The 24,167-nt window shown below is 37.2% G+C and overlaps 1 protein-coding gene across 1 annotated transcript in view; it reads right to left on the reverse strand.

Annotated features, from left to right (window-relative positions):
• Positions 1 to 24,167, reverse strand: part of LOC131280550 (sucrase-isomaltase, intestinal-like) — a 152,207-nt gene that overhangs the window by 46,684 nt on the left and 81,356 nt on the right. Inside the window, exons 8-12 of the mRNA XM_058307783.2 lie at positions 20,507 to 20,632; positions 20,029 to 20,160; positions 18,533 to 18,646; positions 16,026 to 16,142; positions 13,850 to 13,934 (exon numbers count right to left, since the gene is read on the reverse strand). Coding sequence (XP_058163766.1) covers positions 13,850 to 13,934; positions 16,026 to 16,142; positions 18,533 to 18,646; positions 20,029 to 20,160; positions 20,507 to 20,632 — 574 coding nt within the window. The remainder of the gene's footprint in view (positions 1 to 13,849; positions 13,935 to 16,025; positions 16,143 to 18,532; positions 18,647 to 20,028; positions 20,161 to 20,506; positions 20,633 to 24,167) is intronic.

The raw sequence follows: 24,167 nt of genomic DNA on the forward strand, positions 1-24,167 counted from the left end.
TAGATTTAATGCCAACAACTTCCATAACACTCTTGAAGAAGGTCAACATAGGAACTTTCCTTACCAGATACTGAGGCTTTTAATAAATCAATAGAAATGAAGAAAGTGTCAAATTGGTGCAGGGAAAGAAAAATAAGTCAATGGAATGTAAAAGGGAGTCTACAAACAACACATAGTATATATGGATGTTTATCATATGAAAAAGTGTTGCAGATCAGTGGGAAAAAGAGAATTTTCAGTGATTCTAGGACAATTCTTTGTCAATACAGAAAAACAGTGAAGTTAGACTATTACTTCAAAGTATCCAAAAATCATCTCCAAATACATTAAAGAATTAAATAGAAAAGGAAAAACTATAAATATTTAGCATATATCTTTATGTCCTCAGGTTTCTTAAGATACAAAATGATAAAGAAAAGGGTTGATAAATTTGACAATATTTAAATTAGGAACTTGTATTAAACAGAAACTAAAAAAGAATGAAAGCAAAAGCTACAAATTAGTAGAGATATTTGTAACACTTATAACTGGAAAATAAGAAAAAGCTCATGGCCCAATAGAAAAATGGGAAAAAACCTTTGTATATAAGAGGAAATGTTACTCTTTCCCCTCCCTAGCTTTGATAATGTTCAAATTTTCATGCACAGTTGCAAAGCTTTTTCTCTTTTTTAAATATCTTCAGGAATAAAGTCATCATTTTGCTCCCCAACTTTTCCTTCATATTAAACCTAAACATTCTGTAGTTTAAGCTTATTTCCTCCTGCTCAATTATTTGTAAAAATGGAAGACAATTTCCTAGTCAATGTGCTCTGGGTAAGAATCCTTTATGCATTTAATGAAAGATCATTCATTCAGCCAATATTTGTTGATGAACTGTTATCTGTAATGCATAGGAGAAGATGCTAGATACCCACCATCTGGGCAGACAGAGCAGAAGGCTTATACACAGAATCCTACAGAGAAGAATTAATAAAGGTCCAAATTAACTCCCTCAAATTAACTCAGTATTAGAACAAAGACAATGGAGTCAAAATTGAGTTTTTGTAGAGAAGGATTTGGAGATTAATCCTGTGTTCTAATAGCTACTTGCAGGAGTATTAGCCTATCATCTTCTCTCTTTCCATGGCTTTCAGAGTTGAAGGAGATGTCCATAATAAAGAATAGCCTTACACCAAATATATATATTTAGCATCATACCAAATGGCACTGACAAATAACTACTCACCTCTGAAGTATATTTGGATTAGATAGTCAAAAGCAAGATCAAAAAGGAAAAATTTGCCACATGGTAGTCTAAAATTTGAAATGTAAGGAATAATTCAGAAAAGCTATTAAAATGTAATTTTCTAAGGATAGATCCTTTAAAGCACTTGTGAAGTTATTTTTTAATGTTAGCAGCTTTTTATCATTTTATTGTAGTTTGGAGAGAATATGTATTTGATAGAAAATTATTATCCCCCATGTCTTGGGCTACATAGAATGTAAGCTATTGTTAATTTGACATAATTATGGTTAACTATAATTCAAAGGACAGTATGAAAAGGATTGGTCTTGTTTTATCCTGACTTTTATCATCTTTTGCATTACTTGAGTAAAATGGCAATGAGTTTGAGACATTTTCAAACCAGCAAGAGATTACAGAGATAAGCAGCCCTGGCATGGTTGTATCAATCTGCCTGTTGCATCGAATTCTGTAAAAAACACAAAATTCCTATCAACTATGCAAATTCAGTTTCCAGCAGCAGTTTCAAACTTGGACTGTTTTTACTGATATGATAAGGCTGGCTTTGCTTGGACCTGTGGATACCAATTTAGTGGTGTGTGGGAAAGGGGCCTGCAGAGAAAGCTCCTGCAGAGGAAGTTGTGCAGCACCCTGAGCTCCGTTTCCTTCCCCACCTCAGTGTTGCCCTGCTTAGGAAACCGCCAAGCAGTGCAGCTTGTAGTTGGAGTTGTCAGTAGTTGACCACAGAAATCAGTTAACCACAGAATGGGACTTCTCCATTCTTGGCGTAGCTCAACAGTAGAGAGAATTTAGCTGAACTTCAGCTCATTAAAATAGTAAGGTACCCAACCCTTAGGTGGCATTTAGATGCATTTTATTTATTTTTTATTAATTTTTTCTCTCCCTTCCCCCCCATTGTCTGCTGTGTTCATTCACTGTGTGTTCTTCGGCGTCTGCTTGCATTGTCAGCGGCAATGGGAAGCTGTGACTCTTTTTTGTTGCATCATCTTGCTGCGTCAGCTCTCCGAGTGTGCGGTGCCATTCCTGGGCAGCCTGCGCTTTTTTTTTTCATGTGGGGTGGCTCTCCTTGTGGAGTGCACTCCTTGCACATGGGGCACCCCTATGTGGGGGCGCCCCTGCGTGGCACGGCACTCCTTGTGCACGGCAGCACTGTGCACGGGCCAGCTCCACACGGGTCAGGAGGCCCTAGGTATCGAACCCTGGACCCCCCCAGATGGTAGGTGGGTGCTCTATCTGTTGAGCCATTTCTCTGAACATGTGCTGTATGACCAAATAGGTTAAAGAAGCTTTTATAAACCCACCTGTGCAATTGCAAACCCACCTGTGCAATTGCAAACCCACCTCACCTGTCAGTCTCCTCTCCCCAACCACAAACTCCTCCCTTCCCTGACCACTGCCAGCCTAAGAAAGCTTTTTCCCTCGTTTGATCAACCTTGGTGTGTACTTCAATTCCCTGCGCTGGGCAAAAAAACCCCAGGGAGCTGGCGAGGGTCCTCTCCACGCACACTTTCTTGTCAAGCAGCATAGCACGGTGGTAAACGTATCCTCATACGTTGCCATCTACCTTGGAGACACTGCCTCCTCCAGAGAACAACGGAAAACCCTCTTCTAAGAAAAAAAACACATCAGCTAGACCTGGCTTGAGTTCCTGGCATGGGCCTTCACTATCGGTGTCTCCTGAGTCTCAGTTTCTCTTTTTGGAAGATGAGTATAGTAATGTTTACTTCATTGGTATGTTGTGAAAATTAAATGAAACCATGAGTATACATGTAGGTCTTTTATATTATTTTAATTATCTTAGTATTCATAATAAGTATTTTAATTATTATTTTATGTGAAATAAAGATATTTTCTATTTTTTTGTTTATACAATTTAGACCCTCTAATTCTCTTCCCAGGCTGCCTACCTAAGACTCTAAATATATTTGTTTGTTTAGTCTAAAATTGTGGAGCATAATCTCAAGGGGTTTCTCCCAACTTGGGGTAAAGCTGCTGTGTACGTCTAGTTTGAAGAACAAATATAATCAGCCCTAGAGTGAGAGTGATCTGTAATCGCAGGTAACCTGTAGCATACAGGAATCATTTACTATTAGCTTGTGTTTTCTTCTAGCAATATTTTTCTCCCTATTGCTTCAAGATATTCTTTTGGATTTTAACTGATGTCGGTAAATGCTTGGTGGAAAGCAATATGTCTAGCGGGCAAATTTATTTCCAAGGTTTGCTTCCAGAAACCTGATCTTTATAAGGAAATTATGTTAGGGGGTAAAACAAGAAGGTATTTGTGCATAAAGACAGTGAAGAAAAAGGGAAATTCACCAAGGCAGGGGGTGGGTTATAAATTTTAAGGCACTAGAGAGGAGGCAGAGTATGGGATCTGCCTTCGGTCCATACCCAGCAGTGCCCTGAAGAGAAGGAAGAGCGCCTGAAGGGGGCGGGCATCGAGAGCCTTTCAGGAGGTGGTCTGTGCTTGCAGCATCCAGGGTTCTCAGGCTTTGCAAAGATCTGCTCCGGGCATGCAGAGAAACAACAGGAAGACCAAACTTCAAGCAGACTTTAGCCTGGACAATGTGCATCTCTGCAAAAACCAAAGGCAAAAGCCCTTCCTCGAATGGTTTTACTCTGCCTAAGACTACATGGCACTGAGAGGAGAGAGGGAAAATGCTTTCATAGTGACTGAGAAAGGCTTTTCCACCTGAGATGGGTGAAAAGCACATTAACAACTCTACCTGACTCTTTTTAAAGGAAATAAAGTGATGCAAGACTTCCTGCAATAGCCATGATTTATATTAGGATGGAGTCTTATGAAATCCGAAGAGATTGATGAGGTGGAGTAAGAAGTAAAGTTATAAGGCTTAGTGGGAAAAGACTGAGAAGGTGTTTCATAAAGATGATCAAAGGAAGACTAGACAGTAATACAGCTTGGGGCATGGTACAGAGAATAAAATGTGGATTCAGTTATGCTTTGAACAAAATCATATTCTCTGTGATCGTAATCACACAAATAGCATCCTTTCCTAACACAAAGCCCGAAAGCACCAAGCTCTTTCTTGTCATACATTCTAAAAGATCTGAAGTTCCTTAGTAGAGTGGCTGTAGAACCTGCAATGCAGGTTTCAAGAGGCTGTTGAAAGAACAGGGTGAAAGGATGCTATGTGCCGATAGCCTTGTGATATGCAGCAATGAGGCAAAAGCCGTACCACCTGATCAAACCCTTGTCTTTCAACAGGCTAGCTTTAACACTTACAGGGGAATATATTAAGACTATTTGGTAATGTCCTTTCTGTTTCTAATTGAGAGGGGTAGATCCCATGGGACAGAGGGATGGCACTCTCTTGCTTGCAGTTAGGACATCCTCTGTTCCTTGGGGAGGGCGTTGTCTGTCCTCATCTCCTCAGTGTTCCCGGGTGAGTCCAGTGAACTGGAGAGGAGGTGTTGGTTGCAACTCTGAGGAGAATCCGGGCTCATCCAGCATGTGAAAAGGTTTAAGTCTCTTGGACATATATCCTCAAGATATGAGAAGGAACAATGGACTAAAGGAGCCTTATTATTATTCTACTACAGACTTATTCTAGCAATGGAAAAACTTTCATCATTGATATAAAGGCAGTGGTCACCAGAGGTTCTGAGGGGAGGGAGAGGAAAGAATAGGTGCAGCATGGGGGCATTTTGGGGACATTGGAATTGTCCTGCATGACAGTGCAGTGACAGATACGAGCCATTATATATTTTGTCATAACCTACAAAACTGTGTGGGAAAGAGCATAAACTATACTGTAAACTATAGTCCACGGTTAGTGGCAATGCTTCAACACTTGCTCATCACCTGTAACTAATGTACCACACTAATGAAAGATGTTGCTAATGTGGGAATCCCTATATCTTTCATGTAACCTTTATGTAATCTAAGGCTTCCTTAAAAATAAAAGATAAAAATAATTAAAAAAGAACAGTTGGGTAGTGATGCCTGTGCTGCTGGGAAAGCACGAGCTATGGAGGCTCTTAGCATTCATAAAAGCGTGTCAGAAGTCCACAAGCCTCCCATCTACATATCCCTTAGCAAACAGATCAGATACTCCCAAAGTTAAATTATGTATCTCAAAACATATCACAAAGGCGTCTCCTAAACCTAGTCAGTGACAGCTCTTTGTATGCCAGCTTTAAAGGGATTCCTCTGTAGGAATTCACAGTGAGCTGTTCTACCCTTTCCTGTAGCGTCTTGGCTTTTTTCCTTGGAATAATTGGTTTTTTGACTTTTATGACTTTTCAGTGCATTTTGTTCAACACGGCACCAAGGACTGAAGGAGTCTAATACACAAGGTAATCTAAATTCTAGTCTGAAATCTTCTGCCTTTAAACATTTGCCTCTCTTTTAGATTTTCAAAATTGAGACATTAATATCATTTTAAGCTATCTTTCTGATCTATTTTGGAGATATATGAGATCATAAAAAGGCTTTGGTCTTCATGACAGGGAAAAAGTCACGTCAATTTAAAGCATTATCGTCTTTTCTATAAACTTTTACCACAACTATTATTTTTTTGAAGAGAACATGTTTCTAAAGCAATGCAGAGCCTCTTAATATGTAATTTCCTAATCTATGCACTTGAGAATAAATCTTATGAAACTCTTAATGATTTTTTGATGTATGAAACACGGCTGAATCACCTTACCTGGGCAATCAGAGCTAATTTAAATACTTAGCGCAACTCCAGTTGAAGTCATTTGTAGTACAGGCACAGACACAACAATGACATAGGAATCTAGACATTGTGTAATGATCTTCTCACCCCCTGCAGAGGAAGGCGGCAGCCTCATCATACTCTTTCACTCCTGAGAGAACATTTTAAGCACTAACTAAATTATAATAGAGCCAGACTGTTCAGCCACAAAGAAAAAAAAAATGTAACAAATGTAGATAATTATTCACTGGCATGCAGTGGGTAATTATAGGAATCCTATGTTTTAACCAAGATGTAACTCCTAATTATCTGAAATGCCTAACTTCATACAATCAGAAACAGTTACCAATCAAAGAGATTTCATAAAATGGTAAAACCTTAGATTGTTGAACTGTAAAAGAGATAAAAAGAAATTTAATATTGGTTAAAAATAGCACAGGGAATAAGAATAGTCATCTGATGCTGCACCAGGTTTCCAGTCTTCAGTCTCAGTATCTTGGTAACAATCATCCTGACGGTAAGTAGATTTCTTCAATGCTTTTTTATAATAACCTGTTTTAGAAATAATGCGCCTAAGAGTTTTAGCTGGCCTTGTTTCTTGCATGTCCCCAGTTTGTATTAACAGTCTTTTTCTTCTCTCCTTCATACTTTTAAAGTTCTACATCATGATAGACTTGTTCTTTGAAAGAGTATGAACTAGGAATAAGGGAGCTGAGCATGCGGCCCTTGCTCAGGTAGGAATGTTCTCAGGGTAGAAGACTCCTTCAGAAGCCAATTTTGGTTTCACGCTCAGGAGCAATTGAGACGATGTAAATCTGTTGTGATAACCATCACCTATGTCAACTGCTTACTTGCAGTGATCGACAAGGCATGTGGAATTATTTACATCGAAATCTCCCCAATTTAAAAAATAATAGCTACAATGATAGCCAGTGTTGGACCAGCTACTGCATGCCATTCATCTCCTTGACTCCTATTTGCAAATTAGCATGCACAGTCCAAATTTACAGCCAAGGGAAGTTAAAGATCTTATCTGGAGTCAGTGTGATGCTCAGCCCGGTCCTTCCCTGTCCTGTAGCTTCTCGTTCCAGGGCTGCCTGCCTGGCTGAGTGCTTCCACACCACTCTGGCTATGGGACACAGGTGACATTGCTGGAGTTACCGTGTATGATTCCAATGACTCCGTGACACTGTAATCAAATGGAGCTTCAGCTCTGACATTTCCATCTCTAAAGACTCAAACTTCCTTTTCTGTTTTTTCTTTCTTTGCTTCAAAAACACAAACTATCAATGAACTTCCAGCAGTACCTGAGAACCCCACTATGTACCTGAGAACCCCACTATGCTTCTCTTATAAATTTACTCTGCTACCTTGTCATATGCCATAGCATACTTCTTCCTCGCCAAACTTCGCACTTCCCAAATTCAACTTCATTTCTCATATAACTTCTGCTGATGAGCAAATCTTTAAAAAAGAGGCTTATCTCATGGGATGATCTTCCACCTCCTACCACCCAAGTTCCTCTCTTTCCTCCTCTAACAACCAAGAAGCGTCCCTGCAAAAACAAGTCACTTCATAATTGATCCTATCCAGTCTCTCTTCTCAGTGACTTCTGTTCTCGGATAACGCCTCCTACTTTTGCATTATCCATCCCTTTTAGCCTCATGGCTTATTTATAACAGCAAACAAACATGCTCTAGTATCTCCCATCTCTTAAAAAACAAAGACAATAATACAACATCCTCCTTTAGTCATATTCTTCTCAGCTACAATCGTAATTTCCTTCCTCTTTCTCAGAGCCAAAGTTCCTGCCAAAGATTGATTTATACTTCTGTCTCTACATCCTCATCTCCCTCTCACTCCTTAACTGACTTTAGTTTGATATCTGTTCCCTCTACTCCATTAAAACTACACTTGTCCATACTGCTAATCTCCACACTACTGGGCTCAGAGGACATATTCTGCACTTACGCTATTTGACTTTTCTGCAACATTGGATAAGCCATCCTTCTTAAAACTGTCTCTTAGAGTGGGACGCAAGACAATACTCGTCGCCACCTTTCTCTTTTTTGTTTGTTACACTCATTTTGATTGGTGTCCATCAACTCCACCTACTACCACAACCACATATTTAAAATTGATCTGATTAAACATTCTTCTCCCTCTTCTCATGCAACCCACATTCCATCTCCCACCAAACTACATGCCATAGTCCAACTCCACAAGTCTACTCATCGTATTTAGTTCGTATCAGTGAGACCAGACAACATTCACCCTTTTGTTTCTGGCTTCTTTCATTCAACATAGTGCCCTCAAGGTTCCTCTGTGTTGTCATGTGCTTCTTCATTTCTTCTTACAGTGGAATAGTATCTCATCGTATGTATATACCACGTTTTGTTTATCCATTCATCAGTTGAGGGACATTTAGGTTGTTACCATCTTTTAGCAATTATGAATAATGCCTCTATGAACACTGGTGTGCAAATATCTGTTCGTGTCCTAGCTTTCAGTTCCTCTGAATACATCCCTGGTAGCAGAATTGCCAGATCACATAGCAGTTTTGTATTTAGCTTCCTGAGGCACCACCAAACCATCTTCCACAGAGGACGAACCATTTTACACACCCACCAACAGAGAAGGAGTGTTCCTATTTCTCCACATCCTCTCTAGCACTTGTATTGTTCAGTTTTTTGTTTTTGTTTTTTTTAATAATGGTTATTCTGTATTGTGCAAAGTGCTATCTTCTTGCAGTTTTGATCTGTATTTCCCTGTTAGCTAGTAGTGTTGAGCTTCTTTTCATGTGCTTTTGCCCACTTGTTTTTCCTTTTTGAAAAAAATGTCTATACAAGTCTATTGCCCATTTTTAAATTGGGTTTCTTGTCATTTTGTCATTAAGTTGTATGATCTTTTTAAATAACATGAAAATCAAATCCTTGACAAAAAAATGCAGTTTCTGAAGATTTTTCCATTGAGTTGGCAATCTTTTCACCCTTAACAAAGTCTTTGAAAAACGAAAGTTTTTAATTTTTAGGAAGTCCCATTTATCTGTTTCTTTCATAACTCATGCTTTGGATATAAGGTTGAAGAAACTACCACCTACCACAGATCTTGAAGACATTTTCCTACATTTTCTTCTAGGGGTTTTATGGTTGTCACTTTTATATTTAGGTCCTTGATCCATTTTGAGTTAGTTTTTGTATAGGGTGTGAGATAGGGGTCCTCTTTCTTTTGGATATGGATATCCAGTTCTCCCAGCATTGATTGTTGAATAGGTTGTTCTGACCAGCTGTGTGGGTTTGACAGCCTTGCCAAAACTCCACCGACCGTAGAAGTGAGGGTCTATTTCCAAACTCTCGATTTGATTCCATCGATCAGTCTCTTTCTCTTTATGCCGATACCATGTGGTTTTTTACCACTGTAGCTAAATAATATGCATTATTGTCGGGAAGTGAGAGTCCTCCAGCTTTGTTTCTTTTAAAAGGTATTTTTGGCTGTTCAGGGACACTTACCCTTTCTAATAATACCTTTCAGTTCTACAAAGAAAGCTGTTAAAATTTTTATCAGGATTGCATTAAATCTGTAGATCAGTTGGGGAGAAATTACATCTTAATGATATTTAGTCTTCTAACCCATGAACACAGAATATCCTTCTATTTATTTAATTCATCTTTGTTCCCTTTTAGCAATGTTTCATAGTTTTCTGAATACAGGACCTTTATGTCCTTGATTAGATTTATTCCTAAATATCTGATTCTTTTAGTTACTACTGTTAATGGAATTGTTTCTCTGACATCCTCCTCAGATTACTCATTAGTAATGTATAGAAATGCTATTGATTTTTGCATATTAATCATGTATTTTAACTATTTTGCTGAAATCATCTATTCTAGTAGTTTTATTGATTTTTCTAATTATAGGATCATATCATCAGCAAATAGTGAAAGTTTTACTTCTTCCATTCCTATTTGGGGAAATTTTATTTCTTTTATTGCCTATTTTCCCTAGCTAAAAATATTTTTCATCCATATTCATTAGAGAAATTGGTCTTGTAATTATCTTTTTTCATAATATCTTTATTTGGATTTAGTATTAGGGTGATGTTGGCTTCAAAGAATGAGTTAGTAGTGCTCCTTCCTGTTCAATTTTTTGGAAGAGTTTGATCAAGATTGGTATTAAATTTTCTTTAAATGATTAGTAGAATCCACCTGTGAAGCCACCTGGTCCTGGATTTCTCATTTTGGGGAGGTTTTAAATGACTGTTTCAATTTCTTTACTTGTAATTGGTTTGCTGAAGTCTTCTATTTCTTCTAGGGTCGTGTGGGTTGTTCATATGTTTCTAGGAATTTGCCCATTTCATCAACACTGTCTAGTTTGTTAGCACACAGTTGTTCTTGATATTCTCTTATGATTTCTTATTTCTGCTGGATCAGTGATAATGTCCCTCTTCTTGTTTTTATTTGCAACATCTCTCTTTTTTTCTTTGTTATCTGGCTTAGGATTTGTCAATTTGGTTGGTCTTCTCAAAGAACCAAGTTTTAGTTCTGTAGATTCTGTTGCTTTTTATTTTCCATTTCATTTATTCCTGCTCTTGTCTTTATTATTTCTTTCCTTCTGCTTGCTTTGGGAATAGTTTGTTATTCTTTTTCTAGTTCCTCCAGGCGTGCAGTTAGGTCTTTGATTTTACCTCTTTCATTTTTATATATTAGCACTGAGGGCTATAAATCTCCCTCTCAGCACTGCCTTTGCCATATGTCATAAGTTTTGATATGTTGTATTTTCATTTTCACTCATCTTGAGGTATTTATTGATTTCTCTTGCAATTTCTTCTTTGACCCATCAATTATTGAAGAGTGTATTGTTTAATCCCAATATATGTATGACTTTTCCGTTTTCTACCTATTATTAATTTCCAAATTTATTCCAGTATTACCAGAGAAAGTGCTTTGTATAATTTCAATGTTTGTAAAAATTTATTGAGATCTGACTTACGTCTTAGCATATGGTCCACCCTGGAGAAAGATCCATGAGCATTTGAAAAAATGTATATTAATCTGTTTTGGGGTATAATTGAGAGTGGTTTGTTGACATCTCCAACTACTATTGTAGAGACATCTATTTCTTTCTTCAGTTTTGCCAGCATGAGTCTCATGTATTTTTGGACACCTAAAGTTAGGTGCATAAATATTGTTATTTTTTTCTTGTTGAATTGTCTCTTTTATTAATACATAGTGGCCTTCTTCATCTCTTATAATAGTTTTGCATTTAAAATCCATTTTATCTGATATTAGTATTGCTACTCCAGCTCTTTTTTTATTACTACTTGCATGGAATATCTTTTTCCAACCTTTCACTTTCAGTCTGATTGTGTCCTTAAGTCTAAGGTGAATTTCCTGTAGACATTAAAAAGATAGCTCCTGTTTTTTTTATCCATTCTCTCAGTCTATGTCTTTTGATTGGGGAGTTCAATCCATTAACATTCAGTGTTACTAGTGTAAAGGTGTTACTTACTTTCTCCATTTTATCCTTTGGCTTTCTGTTGTTATATCTCACTATTGTCTGTCTTTTAACCCTTTCAATTTCTTACTCATAACCTTCATTTCTACTCTCTTCTCCAGGCCTCTGGCTCTTGTCTTTTCCTTTTGGTCTGTAACACATCCTTTAATATCATTTGTAAAACTGGTCTCTTGGTAACAAATTCCCTGTTTTTGTTTTGAGAAGACTTTTAACTAACTTTCAATGCTAAAGCATACTTTTGCCAGATAAAGAATTCTTTGCTGGCATTTTTTCTCTTTCAGTATCTTTAATATATTGTACCATTGCCTTTCACCTCCATGGTTTCTGATGAGAGATTGGAACTTAGCCTTATTGAGTCTCCCTTGTTATGATGCATTGCTTTTCTCTTGCTGCTCTCAGAATCCTCTCTTTATCTTAGGCACTTGACATTCTAAATAATAGATGTCTTAGAATAGTTCCATTTGGAATTATTCTGTGTGGGTTACATTGTCTTTCTTGAATATTGATAGTCACCTCTTTCATAAGGGTTGGGAAATTTTTAGTCAGTATTTTCTCAAATATTCTTTCTGCACCTTCCCTGTTCTCTTCTCTTTCTGGGACACCTGTAACTTGTACATTTGTACATATCATTTTGTCATTCAATTCCCGAGACCCTATTCAATTTTTTTCCATTCTTTCTATCTGTTCCCCTATCTTTTTAAGTTCAGATGGTCTATCCTTGATTTTATTCGTTCTTCTGCCATTTCAAATCTGCCTCTATTATATGCCTCTAATGTATTTTTAATTTAACTTAAATTTTTAATTAAATTTTTAATTTCATCTATTGTGTCTTTTATTCCCGTAAACTTTGTTACTTTTTTTCAGGCTTATAAATTGTTCTTTATGGTCACTCAGTGTCATCTTAATACCCTTTATCTCTTTAGTCATATTTTCTTTCATCTCCTTAAATTGATTAGGAGGTTTGTGTGAACATCATTGATTAGTTGTCTTAAATCCTGTGTCTCATCTGGATTCTTCATTTGTTCCTTTGGCTGGGCCAGAGCTTCCTGTTTCTTAGTATGGCTTGTTATCTTTTGTTGATATCTAGCATCTGATTATGTTGGTGCTTCTCTGTTGATTAATTTCTCCCTCCTGCCTAGTGGTTTTATTTCACAGTTCTTCTTTGATTTTGCATTTAATTTTTTCTACAACTTAAAGATCGCCCAGTTTAAGTTATCAAAACAGAGGCAGAGAGCCGCTAATGGTTGGTAGACCAGATCTACAATGCCTGGGAAAGAAACAAGGGAGACAAGCCTTGTTTTCCTTCTCCTTCCTGGCTGGCTAGCAGATGGCACACTTTAGGAAACCCCTCCAAGGAGATGACTCCTTGAACCTCCACTAACTAGCTCTTCTGAACCAGTGATTCAAGTTATGGTGGTTACACCTGCTGAAGAGAAATCACAGCCAGCCCTCAGCTGCACCCTACCTCTTCCCAGGCAGGACAATGTCCTTTCCCACCTCTTTTGGCCGCTTAGCTGGTTTACCAAGGCTGTTCCTCTAAGGGGTGGGGATGGGCAGTGTTCCCAGCTTTGGGGGCAGCAATTCATGGTTTTCCCTCTGGCCTCTAGTCTCTCTGTCCCCAGTCCTTCCTGGGTGGTGCATGCAGCACTTTCCTGGTCTGCAGGTACCCAAAGAGGCTACCTCAGACAACTTCCATGCCTTCTCCACTGTTTTGCAAGAGAATTGTGCCCTGCCTGAGCTACTCTGGCACCACCTTCCTCTCAACTGCCACCTTTCATCCTCCTTATTCTGTTTCTTCCCTTGGTTTTCTTAGCTGAGTCTTTTCCTTTACTGAGTTTCATTATTTCAGTTTTGCTTTTCCTGTTATGGTTTCAGTGGAACTTAATCACTGGACATGCAAATAGCTGTAATTGAAAAGGAAATCTAAATGAAGGACTATAATCACTCAAACAAGAAGTCTTCAGCCAAGAGTAAGCCTCTCAGTTTAACTGCAAAACCCAACTTCTCAATTTAGTCTTCACAACTTTTCCATCTTGTAGCATTTTTTAGTTACAGAAATAGCAAAAACTGGGGAATTGTAAGATGAACAGAACTACTAGTGAAAGGGAAGAATTCAGTCATAGAAGCAGCAGCTGTAACACATCAACAAAATCTAGCTCCCCACCCTTCTTATAAGGCTATCCAAGGAAGGGAATCTGGTTTCTCCCAAGACAAATGAGGACACAATTCTCAAACATCCCAAAGCCTCACCATCATGTACAAACACATGTTCTGAGTTTTCTAGATTATTCTTAGTTCAGGGAGCCATGATAGGAAATGAATACTTTCCTAAAACAAACAGTGCATTAAAGAGGGTTTTCCCTACTGGATGTAGAAGTGTTTCAAAATCATTTGGCACTCTCAGTGTACTTACCAGGCACAAAGGGTGGGTAGTTCAAGTGGCTCCTTGTACAGCCTGGCTGCTGTCCCGATCGAAAATTGGATGGCTCATTCATATTCTTACATAAAAATAGGAATCCAATAAGTAATAATAGCATAGTTTTCTTATTTCATATTGGGGGAAAATCACACACAAAGACCATTAATTCGGCAAACATTTTTGTGTATCTAAATCTGTGAGATGGGAGGCTAGGAACCCTAGAAGACAGTGAGAAACAAGATGTTCCTGGTCTCCAAGAGACTTGGTTGGCAAGCTAGCAACAGTTTCACAAGTATGCTACGGAATAGGAAGAGATACCACTGGATCAGTAAATGGCAGTTCCATTCTTCCAATGGCTATGGACACAAATCGTTCTAAATTTCTTTTTCTTGCAGCTCCTGTCTACTCTGTCAATCAATCCTGTACACTCCACTTTCGACATACATGCAGAATCTGACCATGTCTCCTTTGCTGTCTTGCCCTTTCCTAGTCTAGACCAGCATTGCCCCTTGCCTAGATTGTTGCAATGGCTTCTGAACAGTCTCCCTCTTCCACGGTGGTCCAGAGGTAGATATACGTAGAAGCTAAAGAAGCGTAAGTCTCATGGCCCCTATTTACATGATACTGTCATGCTTTTATAGCTAATTTTCTGTTTGCTTTTTCTTATAGACAGTGGTCCAAATTGTATAAGGTTCCATAAAACTTGGATTTTCCTCTCCTTTCCCACTGCTTTTTTGCCTTCCTATGGTCTATTCCCAATCTGTATTACCAGAGGGATCCTTCGAAACCTCTCCTTAAAACCTCTATTGGTTTCCCATCTCATTCAGAGTAAATGTGAAAAAACCCTCACAGGTGGTCCATGGAGCCTTCTGTGATACTACCTTGACACTCTTCTGACTCTTTCCTCTATGATTGTCCTCCTTGATCATTCTGCTCTAGGATCACTCTATCCTCCTTGTTGTTCCTGGAAAATGCTAGGAAAATGTTTCTTGTTCGGGACTTTCGGATTTGTTCTCCCTGCCTGGAATTCTCTTCTCCCAGATATTCCCATGGCTCAGCCTCTCACCTTGTTATCAGAGAGTCACCTTCCTAACAACTCTATTTAAGTTCCAAACCTATTTAAATTCCCCTATTTCCTGTCCTATTTCCCAGATTAATTTTTCTCTTTAGCAGTTACTATCCAATATACCATATGTTTCACTTCATTTATTTGTATTGTTTCCTATTGTCTCTTCCACTAGAATGTCAGCAAGTGTTTCCCCATGCCTCCTGTCACAGAGTAGGCACTCGATATATACTTGTTGAAATAAGAGAAAAGAGTGATTGCTCCTAGTAAGAGCACCAATGAAGGTTTATGGAGGAGGAGGCACGGAGGCCACATGTGCAGGGGTTCACAGAATTTGAACATGCGGAAATGTGGAGAAATGAGAAGGACAACGTGAGCGAAGGCACAGCCACAGCAAACTCTGTTGATGTGGGAAGAAATGTCCCTCTGTTAAGGAGCAGGAGCTCGCATCTTCTGGCCACCTGATTCTGTTTGCAAGCGTCTCTCTAACAGAGAAGACATGTTAGGCATGCAAACTGCTATTAGCCCAATAGCCCTAGATCAGCACTACCCTAAGGACTCCCTCTTCTCCCTTCTGCACATGCTGTTCTCACTACCTGAAACTCTTCCACCCACATTCACACCATGCTTCACTTAACTAAATCCCATTCGTTAGTCAGTCCTCATCTTAGCTATCGGGTCCACTGGTAAGCTTTCCTGGACTGTCCCAGAGCTAAGATTGAGTCAAGGCCCTTGATCTGTGTTCGCACCATATCAGTGCTTGCCCTTTCATGGCCACACGATAGCTTGTTAGTCAGTCTATGTCCCCAGTGCTTGCCTCCCTATTGCTGTCACAGAGTAGGTATGAGCAATAATGAGTGCATAAACATGCCTCATTCAGAGGAAGCAGAAACAGTGGTCCACCTGGCAGAGAGATGCTGCCAGCCTTGGAGGAAGCAGCTCTACCCTGCACTAGTGCATTAGAGGAACTGAACCGGAGCAGGTAAGAATTTCTGTTTTCTAAGGCTTGCTAAAAAAGCTGAAAAAAGAAAAGTGGTTAAACATTTCATTTTTTCGCCATAAAAAAAGTTGGAAAATGTTGAAAAATAATAATTTAAGACTTACAATCCAGATCCCATCATAATCAAGAACATGCTTAAATTCTGTGCACATCTGGGTCCACCACAGTGCTGTCTCGGGGTTGGTAAAGTCTGCGTATACGGAATCCCCTGGAGGCCAGGCCTGTGGGTAAGGAAGTCAAGTGAAGTAAATAACTTAGCCAAGTACACAGGACAAGCACGTAGCCAGTTAGCGGTAGAATGGAAGTGAATCCCACATCCCAGTCCAGGGCTTGTCCATGGAATTGGGCATGGAATTGCTATTTCCTTATTTTTTTATTATAATTTCACCTCTTCATCTTCACACACAAATCTCTATCAATACAGATACAGGGATTAGGAAATGTAAAAGTTACATTTACAAAACTGAAATATACCTATGGTCTCAACAGGAGCCGTAAGAATAATATAATGAAAATCATAGAACATTCTTGACATGTACAAAGGAAGACATAAAAATTGAGTGATATGCAATATTTGATGACTGGGAGAATCAGTGTCATATAGATTTGCCAAGTCTCTCCAAATTGATCCATATACTTAAAGCAATTCAATACAAAAATCCAAAAGGATGTTTGTAACTTGGCTCTATATTTTATCAGAAAGTATAAATGAATGGCAATGGCAAAAAGTTTTAGAAAAGAAAGAAGCCTAAACAAACAGATCTTAAATGAATATTAAGTAAAATGACACTGAATACAGGAATGAATAAACAGAGCAATGCCACAAACTGAGAGATAAAGAATGAATGTATGTCAATGAGGCAAATTAGTTTTTGATAAAGATAGTATTTCAAAGTAGTGGGGAAAGGCTGAATTAGTCAGTAGGTAATATTTGACCTATTACCTATCCATTTGGAAAATAATTAAGCTATATGACCATTTGACATAATACATAAAAATGAATCTGATGGATTCATGATGTTAATGTTTAAATACTTAAAAATTCTCTAAGAATATATAGGAATATATTTTTACAAATTTGAGTGAAGAAAGGCCTTTTACAACATGACACCAAAGGCAAAAATGGGGGTAAATATTTGGCTGCAAAAATAATAATTATCCAGCAAAAACACAAAACATGGGTTCAAACACAAACGTGTAGGAAACACATTTGGAATTACATACTGGAAAGAATTTATATTTTAAAAATCAGGAAGGGGGAGCAGATATAGCTTAAGTGGTTCAGTGTCTGCGTCTCATGTACAAGGTCCTGGGTTCAATCAGCGGCACCTACTAAAAAAGAAACAAAAAACCAGCTCTCATTGGGGAGTGGATGTAGCTCAGTGGTTGAGCACTGCTTCCATGTATGAGGTCCTGGGTTTAATCCTTGGTACCTCCTTAAAAAAAAATCAATAAGAAAAAGGCAAACTTCCTAGGAGGAAAATGGCCAAGAATATGTACTGACTTTGTGCAAAGAAAAAAGTAGTGAAGAAAGATTATAAAAAGATTCTTAACATCTTTAATAATGAAGGAACTGAAATACAAGAAAATATGTTTAGCTTTTGGTTACCCCATATTGGGGAATGTCTCAATAAACAGGTATTGTTATGACTGTTGGTTCAAGTATATATTGGTACATTTGAGACATATATAATACGTACAAAAATATGAGATGTGCATTTTATGATTCCATGTATGGTGTATGATTCCATTTTAATAAATTAATATGGAAATAATTAGACAAGTATATACAATACATATTTGCTAACATGTTTACTAATGCATTGTTTATAGTATTAAGATGTGAGAAAAAAAATCCATCTTTAGGGATTAATCAAATCAATGTTCCCACATGAGAACAATGGAAAATAACACAACTGTTTAAAAAGATGAGGTAGTTTCATATGTACTCACATGGAAAGATGTCTACAACGGTATGTTATAGTGTTATAGTTTTAGAAGTTTTTAAACATCAATATTGTATTTTCCAATTTATGTAAAATATGATTATCTGTATTTAAAAATCTGGAGGAATAAACATTGAAATGATAAAAGTTATAATTCAGGGAATTGTGACTAATGAAGGACTTTCACATTCCACTTCTTATAAATCAGTATTATATATATATTTGATAATGTCCTACTTTGATAATTAACAATAGCATTAAAAATACTTCTATTGTGTAAAAGAAAAAAGTGAGCAGCTTCCTCTTACTTCAAAAAACATTTTGTGTATGTCATTAATTCTTCTATCTACATAAACTTAAACTTACATTATAATCTCAAACAGCATTATCTTGGCATAATTATTAAAAGTGTGCCTTTTCAAAGTATGTTTCACTGTGTATTAACATATCATTTGAATTTCTTACCAATTCTTTGGGACAATATGATTTTTTAAAAAGTCATGTCCAGTCTAATGCCCCATATACTCGGGAGTGAACACAGCTAGAGAAATTGCACATCATCATTTTGAGCTGAACTCAGGTGGTACCATTGCACTGATTCTGTGAGAATTGTACTTACCAAACACAGAAGGAGGTTGTCATCTATTCTTCCTGAAAGTACTTACCTTGCCAAGGGCTGGTGTGATTCCATCAGAGTTATTGACCCAAATGCCCATTTCCTGTCCAAGCTCAAAGGGCTTATAAGTACCTCGTGGTTCATCTTTTGTCAAAAAGGGATTCTGCAAATTCCCATGAACATTGATATTTAAATGTAAACTTGCCAAAAACATTTGAAATACAAATCTCTAATATACACACAAACAGGGTGTTTTATAATGTATACTTTAAGGTGTTCCCATCTATTTATTCAGTATGACAGAAATATTTCTGTTACTATTTAGTGCTACAAAGTATAGCCCCAAGTGATGTCAATTTAAGAATGTAGTCAGTTACTTCTAATTAAAATCTCTAATTTACTTTACTGAAAAATTACATAAATATATAAATCTAATACTAACGCTACCTTAGCACAGAATTTTTCTTCTTTGTTTGGAGTATTCCATATGAGATAAAGGTGTAAAGTGGTGGAAAAATTCCCCAAGAAATTTGGATTCTACCATCAATACTGCTACAAAAAAGCAAGGTAAGCCACTTAATTTTGAGGGGCCCAAGTTTTTCTTCCATTAAATGAAGAAGTATAGTAGAGAAATTCTGAAAGTCACCATCCTTCTTATAAATCAATGCTTCTAGGTGGAAAAATTCTATGATTCATATTCCGTTTTTGCCACATATATTTACTGGCCCTACTCCAAACCTGTTTCTCTTGCTAAACATTTTACAATTATAATATATTTATATTTAAATATTTTCTTTATCCATTTTTGTTGAAGTATCTCAGCAGGGTGACAAATACATGATTCTTGATTTATTACCAGTCATTCTTTACAAAATTAGAATAAATTCTTTGTCCACAAACCTCAAAACCATTAATTTAGTTGTATGGGAATTATAACACATTTTCTATTATTGCATTAAAATAAGAGATAAAAATTAGTTTCTAAAATTTAAAAACTCTTCTCTACAATAGACAGGCATCTCCTTGTGAATAAACTTTTAGAACATTCATGCTCCTAGAAGTAGTCCCAAAGATGACTTTTCTCATCTATTATAAATGCATTAAGTGAACAATGTTGATTCCCAACATGGAGGAAAGATTGTTTCAGCAGAAGAATCAGTGCATTCATTCATTAATTACATCATTCTTTGTTTAGGATTTTATGGCCAGGTCTTCAAATCTTGACAAACTATTGAAAAACATTTTCCTCCTTTCTATAACTCAATTTTCTTTCAGAAAGAACACTAGATTTCAAAAATTGAATGAATTCTTTCATTACTTGTTGATTACATTTCTGTATCATCTGAATAAGATAAAACTTGCTTATAACTTTTTACCCTTTAATAAAATACATAATATATCATCAAATCTTTTATAAAATTGTGTTCTTCCAAAATACAATAGTGTTAGAAAGTCTACTCTTCGATAAATTATGGTAATATATATTTAGAAATGCTTAGAAAACATGAATTAAAATATTTCATTTGGTCTTCAAAAGAAATTTACCAAAATAATGACAAAATGCATTCCATCTCGTTTTAGTTGCTTAATGTACTCAGGCAGACCAAGAAAATTAATTTTATCGTATGTGAAGTCCAAGTGCCGCTCCATGGAGTCAATGTCGCTGTACTGGACGTCCTGCACAAAGGAGCAACATCGACATAAGCGTCGAACATCAGCAAGACAGACCAACATTGTCAAGGAAAATTAAGGAGCTCCTAAGAAACTACCTTTAACTTGAAATTTAAATACTGGTTTGGGTTTTGGATAATCCAATAAGAAGAGGAGAAGGAAAAGAATTCTTTTATTGGAAATGGAAAGAATAATACTTAAAAATGATGCCAATTCAATGCCTTATAAATACATACACACACACACACACACACAGATACACATGTATATTTTTACCTTATGGTACAATTACCATACATTCTAATTTACTTGCTCCTCTCCATTCCCACCAGAACTCTGATGGTATACTTACGTGAGGAATATCATACTGTTTTAAACGTTCAATGGTATTTTTCAGAACGTCTATGGTATTATAGCCCCATCGACCCAGATGAAATCCCAAAGACCAGTATGGAGGCAAAAAGGGACGTCCAATAGCCTGTAAAAAAGTATTAAATCCAAAAAAGTTACTTAAGAGTTTGCAAGTGTTGGTCTTCAGGACTGCATAACATAACATTTAGCCTGCAAACAGTTTAAACTTCCATGTTGTGCTGAGCCTCTAAGATTGTGAGTTGCCCCTGGTAGTAACCAAAGAAAGGGTGATTCTTAAAATGTGGGGGCTCAAGAATGCTTCTGAGAATCTAATTATGGCCATGGAATTTCTTCCCAAAGCAATATACCTATGAAACAAATTCTTCACTCAATTTTGTGAATGGGGTTTCTGTTCCACAGCTCCCAGTTAATCCATTCTATCAGGAGATAATAAAATAGAGGATTAAAGTGCACACAAATCAGATAAACTTGGATTCATGTTCCAGTTCTGCCTCTTAATATCTATGACATTAAGAAAATTACTTAATTTTTTACAGCCTTAGTTTTCATATCTTTAAAATGTGGGTTAAATAACAACATCAACCTCACCCATATAAAATTATTTATTGAGTTTGCTTTTACACACTATTTTAGACTAAGATCTCTGCCTCATGTTGCTTAAATTCTAGTTAGGGAAAACAAACAGTAAACATGGAAACAAGTAACATAAACCAATGAACCACGATTAGTAGCAATGCTTCAATATTTGTACATCAATTGTAATAAATGTACCATATACATGTATACTGTTATTAATAGGGGAGAGTGGGAGAAGAGGAGGGGGGTTTGGTATAGGGGAATCCCCTATATTTCCAATGTGACTTTTCTGTAACCTAAAGCATCTTTGAAGATAAAGTGAAAAAAAAATAAGACACTGGGAGAACATATGGAAGAAACTGTCACTGTACATAAAAAAACAACAGCTCTTACAGTGATGAAAACACAATGAAAAAAATTATTTTATTTTTTATCTTTGTATTTTATTTGCTATTATTTACTATTTTATTTTCTTATTATTTTATTTTTTTAGTTTTTTGGCTTTGATTTTGGGGAGGTTTTAGATTGCAGAAGGGTCACCACTGGAGCAGTAGAGGATCACCGGTGCAGGGTATCAGTGATGAGGGGATGTATGGGGAGGGGTGCACCTGGGGTATGCCTCTATGGCATATGAATATGTTCAAGTGGTCATGGGACATTGTCTGGTGGGTGGAGACCCACATAATAACTGAAAGAATATTAAATTCCCATCCTGGGAAGTCCTGCTACATTCTCTAATAGAGTCACGAGAATCCCAAGACTATGTGGGCAGTGCCTTGCCAAGGAGGACAGACCATTTACGCCAGGCCCTTAATATTGATGTTTGCACTTATGAACTAGTTCTTATGATATTGAAACTTACTCTAGCATTACATATTGCCTAAGAGTTACCTCCTAAAAACCTCCTTATTGCTCAAATGTGGACTCTCTCTAAGCCAAAGTCAGCATATAAATACATTACCTTCCTGCCAGTATGGGACATGACTCCCAGGGATGAGCCTCCCTGCCAATGAGGGATTATTACCAAGTGTCAATTAGCAATGCATTTGGAAAAACACTTTGACCAAAAGGGGGAAATATTAAATACAAATGAGTTTTTATGGCTAAGAGATTTCAAAGTGAGTCAGGAGGTCATTCCAGAGGTTATGCTTATGAATGTCTCAGCAGGATCTCATTGACTGCTACAGTAAACAGTGCCTAAAATAGCAGGGGTTCCTGAGGGCTCTAGAGACATTTAGACACTGTAAGCAGTACAGATAATCTCAGGAATTCAGCACCCTGTCAGTGGGCCTTACTTTGGAATACATGTTCCCCAATGTATCAGAGTTATACTCATTTATAATTTCCCTATAACATGGCTCTTCTTCCATGTTTATTGAACCTATAATTAGCACTATCCCATTAAAAATATCTTCTCATATGCTGGTTGAACCCAGAATCTCAGCAGAGTTGCAACATTCCAAAAAACAGAGAGTATCCATAAATGCAAGCAACCAGTTCCATCAACTTACCCTATGGGATCTAAGCCCCCTCTCAATCAGAAGCAGGGTAAGCATCACCATCCCCAAATCCTCAAGCTTGAGGAATGAACAAACATAAGAGGGGAATGCAACTGTGGACTAAAGTAGACTTACTATTATTCTAGCAATGGAAAAACTTGTATTACTAATATAAAGGTAGTAGCCAAAAGAGGTTCTGAGGGGAGGGAGAGGGAAGGGTAGGTGTAACACGGGGCATTTTGGGGACTCTGGAATTGTCCTGTATGACATTGCAATGATGGATACAGGCCATCATACATTTCATTAAAACATATAAAATTGTGTGGTACAAAGTATAAACTATAATGTAAACTATAGACAATGGTTAGTAGCAATGCTTCAATATGTGCTCATCAATTGTAACAAATGTACCACAGTAATGGACGATGTTGTTAATGGTGAAAAGTGTGAGAGGGAAAGGGAGTAGGGTATATGGGTATGCCCTGTATTGTTTATGTAACATTTATGTAGTCTAAAACTTCTTTAAAAATAAAAAAAGTAATAATAATTTTTAAAATAGGTTATATGAGGGTAAGAATCAGGGAGATGTTCAGGGAGATCCTCTCAGGCAGTAAGAACTGAATATGTCAGTGCAGAGAGAGCAAAAGGTACAAATGCTTATTTAGAAAGAGTAAGAGGGCATGTGTGGCTGAATTATAGGAAACAAAAGGGAGAATGGAATAAAATGTCAGGGTAGTAGGTGAGTCTTCCATTTATATAGCCTTGAAGGCCATGGCAAAGAACAGGGTACTTTTCTCAACTTTATATTAAGAAAAATTTTAAGCATGTAACCTCAGTCAACAATTGTCATTTTGCCATGCAGCTTTACCTATTCTTTTTTTTTTCTTTGTTCCTTACTTTTTTTTTTGGTGTATGGGGGTTAGGTGTGGGTTGGGGTGTCTTATATGTCATTAGAAGCAATTTCCTCTATCATATCACTGAATTCCTAAATGCAACTCTCAAAGTAAGAACAATCTCTTACATAACCAAAGTACAACTACCACATCTAACAAAACGGATCACTTTCTTAAGTCTTCAAATACTCATTCAAATTTCCCTAATTTTCTCAAAAATGTCTTTTTACAATTGACTTGTTTGAAAAGAGAATGGCTTATATTCACATTGTAACTGGAATCGTCCAAGTGAGTAATCTATCCCGATTTACATTCTTTTTTTTAAAACCACTCTGCCAACTCTGTAGAGAATAACTTACAGGAAGACAGAGAAAGTAGCAAGGAAACCACTTAGGAGGCTGGTGCATCAAGGCAGAAATAAAAGTGGCTTAAAAGAAGGAGGCCACGTGGTGTAGTAAGAAAAATCTAGCTGAAATACATTCTAGAGATATTGCAGACAGATTTGATTGGTAGGATAAAAAAAAGGGATTGAGTGTGATGTTAAGATTTTGGCGTTGAAGGATAGGATGAGTGGTGGTTCTGTTAACTGAGTTGTGGAAGACTGCAGGAGAAGCAAGAGCAGGTTGTGGCTAGAGACGCAGGAGATAGGAAAGAGGTGTGTGTATTCACTTGG

Source organism: Dasypus novemcinctus, chromosome 12 (assembly GCF_030445035.2).
Source record: "Dasypus novemcinctus isolate mDasNov1 chromosome 12, mDasNov1.1.hap2, whole genome shotgun sequence".
Classification (NCBI taxonomy): Eukaryota; Metazoa; Chordata; class Mammalia; order Cingulata; family Dasypodidae; genus Dasypus; species Dasypus novemcinctus.